The sequence below is a fragment of the Antrostomus carolinensis genome, unplaced genomic scaffold (assembly GCF_000700745.2).
Source record: "Antrostomus carolinensis isolate BGI_N321 unplaced genomic scaffold, ASM70074v2 scaffold32025, whole genome shotgun sequence".
In the NCBI taxonomy this organism is placed as follows: domain Eukaryota; kingdom Metazoa; phylum Chordata; class Aves; order Caprimulgiformes; family Caprimulgidae; genus Antrostomus; species Antrostomus carolinensis.
Window position 1 is genome coordinate 1 of NW_010319015.1, and position 6811 is coordinate 6811.

General features: G+C 51.2%; 1 protein-coding gene across 2 annotated transcripts in view; it reads right to left on the reverse strand.

Moving 5' to 3' along the window:
* Positions 1-1319: 1319 nt before the first annotated feature.
* Positions 1320-6811, reverse strand: part of IP6K1 (inositol hexakisphosphate kinase 1) — a 7624-nt gene continuing 2132 nt past the window's right edge. Inside the window, exons 2-5 of one of the 2 annotated variants that reach the window (XM_010169122.2) lie at positions 6164-6374; positions 5354-5535; positions 2892-3067; positions 1320-2001 (exon numbers count right to left, since the gene is read on the reverse strand). In XM_010169122.2, coding sequence (XP_010167424.1) covers positions 1492-2001; positions 2892-3067; positions 5354-5535; positions 6164-6374 — 1079 coding nt within the window. In that variant the 3' untranslated portion in view covers positions 1320-1491. Of the gene's footprint in view, positions 2002-2891; positions 3068-5353; positions 5539-6163; positions 6375-6811 lie in introns of both variants that reach the window. The other variant, XM_010169121.2, reaches the window with a different exon arrangement.

A 6811-nucleotide genomic window follows, 5' to 3' on the forward strand; every position in this document is an offset into this window, starting at 1 on the left:
CACCCAGTGCCCCAGACCTGCGCCCACCGAGCACCAACCCTTTCCAAGCAGAGTGTGCACACATGCTACATGCAGGCGAGTGTCCCCCAAACAAGCGTTCCTGAAGTAAAAAAAGAAAAGAAAGAAAATAAACCGAACAAAAGCCAACCCGGGCCTTGCAGGTACCCAGGCAGCTCCTCAGGCAGGGGGGTAATGGGAACACCATGGAACAAGTCAGTGACACCAGGGAGGGAGTAACCGGGGGTCCCAGTACAGACACATAGGGGGGTGATGCAGATTGGGGTACGGGTGGGTACCGCCAGGCCACAGTATCAAACATTAATGCCCTCGTCAAGGGAAGCTGCGGGTACAGCACCAGCACTGGAGGGAGCCCAGGCAGCAGAGCTCAGCCCAGCTGGCTGTTCCACCCACAAACTGGTCATTTATTTGGGGAAAGACTGACTGCGTGAAGCAAAGCGAAACAGTCGGCCACTGGCACTCACTGCTTCACCAGGTCCTCCCTCACCTGCCCCCCCAGAGACCCTCAGGGAGGAGAAGGGGAGTCAGCCCTGTCCCCTGGCCTCCCCCCTCACCGTCCCTGGAGCTGCAGAAGAGCAGGGGCTGGGGGGCAGGGGGCAGCCCCAGGGCCCGACAGCAGGAGGGAGGATCCTGGGTACAACCTTTAGGACCAACATTACGTGACAGGAAGGGTTGAAATGGTCCAAAACACCCCGCTGGGGTTGTGTTAACTGCTACAGATACTATTGCTAGCCCATGAGCTGAGTTCTTGCTTGGTCAGTGGTCCAAGGCAGAGCCCCGTGCCTGCCTGTGTCACCCCGATGGGAAGCGATCAGGCCCCAGGCTCGAGCACAACTCCAGGTGCACGGCCTCCATCCCCTGCCAGCCCCAGCTCTGCCAGGGGTTGCATTTGGTCATTTCATTTCCATGTCTGGGGTGGTTACTCAGAGTGCCCAAACAGCAGAAAAAGGCAGCATCAAAAGCAAAGCCCCGTCGGCAAAACCCAGGGCAGAGCTAGCGACAGTGAACACAGGGAGCGGTACCTCTGCTGCTCCCCATCAGCCCCACAGACGCTGCCAACTGTTAGTCGAGTGCCCTTTCCAAATAACCCAGGAGAATTTCAAAGGGAAGGCTCTCCTGGGGGCTGCCGAGGCAGGAGGCTCCTCATGCCACAGCTCCAGCCCCCTCAAAAGCCCCGTGCTCTCCCGCTCTCTCTTCCCTCCAGAGCACACATGGAACAAGCGAAGAACACCCAACACCCAGTGGGCATCTACAGAGCCTCCTTCACAACAGAGCTAGTGTGGTCAGAACCACCTGGGCAGCATAAGGAGCTTTTCCATCCTGCCTCCCCTCAGCTCTTCTATCCAAGTACATTTAAAAATGATGGAGCAATACAGTTGTTTAAAACCAAAGTTGTCTGCTTTTTTCCTGTGGTAGTAGGTGGTCTTGTCTGCTCCTGCCACCAGGACAAGAATAAGAGGCTGTAGCCCGGGGCTACTGGTTTTCCTCACGCATCTGTTCCATGATGTTGATGAGGCTTTCCAGCCCGAACACATAACCCATGTCGGGTCCGTCATGCACAGTGGGGTCATCGCGAAAGCCTTTGAACGTGCTGTGTGCAAAGTCAATCATACGCACGTCCACCTTGGGCTGGGCTGAGGAGCCGGGCTCCGTGCTGCTGCCATCCTGAAGGCTCTCGGGGAGAGAGCTGTCCACCCGCTTCAGGCGCATCTCCGGCCGGCGCTCCACAAACAACCCTGCCCTGCTGTCCTTCCCATCGTAAATGATGAGGAGGGAGCTGGAGTAGAAGCGGTAGGAGGCTTGTCTCTCCAAAACTGCCTTCAGGCTTCGGAGCTTGGCAAGGATAGGCTCAAAGAGGTCCTTGCGCAGCTCGATGCCGTTGTGGAGATACTGGTAGAGGGCATTGCGGAAGCCCTCGATGGAAAGACCGCGTCCATAGTATTTATTCCTGCATAAGTAATGCCCTGTGTCCAACTGATAGACCTAGAAAGCCAAAGGAAAAAAGACATCAAGTGGGGGCAACAGGTTACGGCCATGCAGAGATCTCTCAGCTGCCCTGGGCAGAGGGAACGTGCTGTGTCACCACCAGGCCCAAGAGGGAGCAGGAAACAGCTCTGTCTGTTCCCTGAATCCCAAAGCAGCTCATGGGTGTATCCCACAGGCACAGTCAGGGTGGTTCTCTCCTCAGGACACTGAGGTTCTCTCACAGGTTCTCTCCCAGGACACCCAAAGGGTGGCTCATCAGTCCAAGTGTCCCCAAGAAGGGTGACACAACAGACCCTGAGGCTTAAAAAGCCACTTCTTACAGCAACTCGGACAGTCCCCTGGCAGCAGGAGCTGCCGGCAGGTATTGCTATTATTATGTGGCATGTGATTAACGAGGGGCCCTCATTGCTTCAGAGTCCATGGGCAGAGATCTGGATTACAAGATCCTGCTGTGGGTGGGGAGAGGAGCAACTATTGCACAAGAGCACCAGCAGCAATTCTGCCTGTGCAGGGCTGTGCCACTAGAGATGAGCAGCTTCTTAACTCCCCATACAGTACAGAAACAAATGTCAGCTGCTGCTGGGACAGAGGGACACCTCCCTCCCCAGGCACCATGACTGGCTAAACACTAAGCTGCAAAAGTATTTTTATTAGAAAATCCTCTAATTTTCTGTGAACAAACCAGCTTTGGATAAAGTAAGACATCTCAGGAGAAGCAAGTTCCTTTGTTCTAGGCTTCGAAATGAAGACAAAAAGCACGTACCATGAACACTGGAGTACCTACCTGAAGTGGAAGAGACTCAGTGCTCAGCAGAAAACACTAACTGGGAGGTCTAACGGGGCTGTGAAGAGGAACGTGCGGCACCTGCAGCCTTTGGGAACCCTACCTGCATCCCACACACACGCACACCCAAGGTGGCAGAAGTGCTCTGTTCACACTTCTTCATCTGCCGAGCAGCCTTCTCCTCAGATGCATCATCTCCATGCTGTCTGGTCCCCATCTTCAGATCAAGCACACAGGGAAGCTTGAAGTGATGCACCACGTTCTCCAGCAAAAGGAACTCTGGGAGACACGTCAAGGAGAGCTCACCTGTCAGAGACACCACTCCCCAGGGCCACCACAGACAGGGACTTGGGCTACTGTGAGACAGGGTCGGGCAATAAACAAATAGGAACCAAAGAACAGACAGAACAAACCCTTTGGGGAGCTGAAGAAAAGGACAAAATCTCAACAGTGGTGCCCAGGCTTTGACATTTGGTAGAAGAAATCAGCCTGGAAAGTGGAATCAGCCAAGAGTAAGCAGGGAGATCACATGCAGGCGTACTGGAAACTCAGCAGGGGGAACCGAAGAGCAGAACGCCAGTGTCAGGAAAGACAGGGGATGCCAGGAAGAACTGCTGATGCATTAAGGGAGAGCTTAAAGCCTAATCAAATCAGCAATTTAACCATATGGATAAACAATACAATCCCCACGGACTGCAAACTCAAGGCTCAAGTAATAGCACAGCACAGGCCTGCCCAGAACAGCAGCGCTGCCCGACACGACGCATGGGGGGGAAACCGGAGAGGCTACAAAGGCAGGAAACAGAACAGTAACGGGAGCCTTCAATTACCGGCAGGCACAATGGGCAAACCCTGCCTGAGGGCACAGCCCTGAGAACAAACCCGAGACAAACACTCCAGCAGCTTGTCCCAACGGGGAAAAACAACCCTGAAGTTTTGTCCCAAGTCACCCTGCAGGGCAGGGTTCAACATGTTACACTGAAACAGCAGCCAGAGGACAGCTAGACTGAACCTGCAAGGAAGTTCAACATTAAGAAAAATCTATCATCAGCTATGTTTAATTTTGAAAGAGGAACTTCATAAAAATAGGGAAGTGTGATTAAAAAGAACAGGACAGCCAAAAAGAATTACTTCTCTGCAAGTGATGCAGGCTATTTAAAAATAAAAGCTGGTGGCTCAAAGTACACGTTTGAGAATAGGCAAAGGAAGCCCACACATTTAAAATGATGAAGAATACGGTTATTAAAAGTAAGGTTGTCTCTATGTGAGGACAGAATTAAGCTCCAGCAGGTGAAAAAAAACTCACAAGCTGGCAAGTTCAAGACAAAAGTGTGAGGAGTCATTTGCGAAGGCACAGAAAATCACAAATCCATCTTCAACCATATGAAGAAGCCAGTCAGACTGCCTGCAGGGTTTACAGACAAAGTCCAAAAGGAGCTACAGGGGAGGGGGTGGGATGGGGGGTGTGAAGAGACCCCCTAAAGAGAGAAATAAGATTAATACTTCATTTCTTTGCTTACTGGGAAGAGCTTAGGGGATTCCCAAGCCAAAACTCTCTCTCTCTCGACTTTTCTCCGAGATAATTCTTTGACAGAATTCTCAAACCGAAATGCCAAGAGGAAAGATTGCATGTTGAACAGAAGATATGAGAGGTGTAACTCATTTAACACACTGCCTTAGTACCAGGAGACTGAAGGGGAGCGACCACAACGCTGATCTGCGGACATCTGGGGAACTGCAAACGAGCCTGACAGGCAGTTGCCAGTCGTCTCCTCGGGTGGGGATCCACACCATTCAACAAGCGTTCAGAAAAGTGAGTGAACAGCCACATGACAAATTTGCTTGTAATACTAAGTTACTCCAGGTTGCAAATGTGAGGGACAGTTGTGAAAAACTCCACAAGGATCTTCTGGGAACTGACTTGGCCACTAAACAGGCAGACAAAATTCTCTATAGAGGTAACACGCATGATAAGGAAAAAAATATTCTTAATGCATAAAGGTGCGTGTTTTGAGACAATGCTTACCAGTCAGGAGTGGGATCCTGGGGTAATGAAACAGCACTTAGAACAAGAGTGTGTTAGGAATTACGAGGAAGAGAGGAGACAACAGCATTAAATGCCAGTGGAAATCTCTGGTTCACCTGCCTCTTCCATATTGTGCGCAGTTCTGGTCATGGTCTCCAGAAGGATACAGCAAAACTGGAAGAAACTCAAGAAGGACGACAAGGACAAACACAGCTTCCTCCCAAGGGACTCCTGAACCAGGCAGACCTACATCTCCTGCTGGGCAAAGCCTGACATGAAAAACTACAGTTCAAAACACAAGCCAACATAGAGAAGGACCAGAAAAGAAAGAAAACATGGGATCTAGCCAGAAACATCTTCTCTGAGCATCAGGGTCAGGCATTAGTGTCACTGTATGGGAAACAGGAAGGAATAGTAAAAAGAAACATATAATACAGCTTTGCCTGTGTGAAGGATGGGAAAGCCAAAGGAAATAAGCTGCCTCAGGCCAGAGCAGCAGCAGCAACCTGGCAGCCTCAGCTCTGCTTCCCAGAGGATACTGTAGAGTTTTCGGTCCTTGGACTCCGACCGCATGCGGCTCAGCTGCTGCTTATGACAGCGCAGGCTCCAGGGGTTATAGCTGATCTTTTCAGAGCTCAGACCGCTGTTCCCATCCAACATCTGAAATGGAACATCTGAATGGATGTGCAAGTCCACCCTGGGACTCTTTGTTTCCTGGATGCTGCTGGTATAAAGACAGAACAAACCTGCCTGTTAGAATCCATGTGTTCTCCAGGTACAACTGTCATACCTTCCCCTCGCACAGGACTATCTCCTGTTTCCTCTCCTGCTGCACACTTCACACAACACAAACCCTCTCAACATCAACTCCTCACTGAGACCCTGGGCTGCAGGCCCACGCTCAAGGATCTGGTCTAACATCTCTGTCAGGTTATACTCTTAATTGATAGAGTAAAATCTATCAACTAGAAAAAAAAGAAACACTTGTTTCCCCAGGTGCTCCAGCTGGTGTGAGAAGGTGGAGACCCGTGTTCAAAGTACCCTTGGAAGAAACCCCTGGGTTAATAACCAGCTGGACTGAAGAGTGTTCAATCTGCCCCACACACTTTGGTTCCACATCCAACAAACTGACAAGGGTTATCCTGTGTCAGAAGCACTTCATGCTGATGAGTTTGCCCTGAATCCAGCAAAACTCCTGGCGCAGTTTGCAGTGCCACAGTGAGTTGGGCTAGCAAGCGCAGGACAGCTCAACGACTGCACAGTGCTCTCGACAAAAGGAGCACCAGAGCTGAAAGAGGAAGAGAGATTTTCTCCCTCAGTCATGTTGTCAGTGAGCCCTCAAGTTTTACCTTTCAGTGCTGTCACTGGCCAGGCTAGGTTTGTCCTCCTTGTGCTCAGTGCCACTGCTGGATCTGTGAAGGCTGCGACGCGAGTGCTTGCGTCGTGGCTGGTCCCTCTCTGGCATGTCATCCTGCTCCAGAGCCTCGTTCTCCACGTAGGGATAGGCCACCAGGTTAATGTAGCCATCACTGTCTCCCTCAAAACAGACGGACACCACACCTGCCAGAAAGAAGTGCCATGTCAGTTCTGTTTCCCCAGGGAGGGAATACACAACCACTAGCACCCAAATGTTCAACAGGAGAGAATAAAATGTAGCTCACAGCAGCAAAGCAAATCCAGAGCAGTGGAAGGAGGTTTAAGATGACAAGCACCCAAATGTTGGTGGCACAGCACAGAGGAGAAATCCCCCAAACAGTGCTCTGTGTCACAACCTGAGCCAACAGTCAGCAGCATCAGGGGAAGCTCTGCCACCCACAGGAAATCAAGGAAAGAAGCACAGCTGGTAGGCTGAGGGGTGGGATTATTTCCTTCCATCCAGTCTTGCAGCAAATGTCGACAAACTGGAGAAAGTCAAGCACAGTCTACCAAGATGCTGAGCGGGGTAAAGCATGAGAGATGGATCTAGTTCATTTGTGTCAGTATCTATGTCCTGCAGT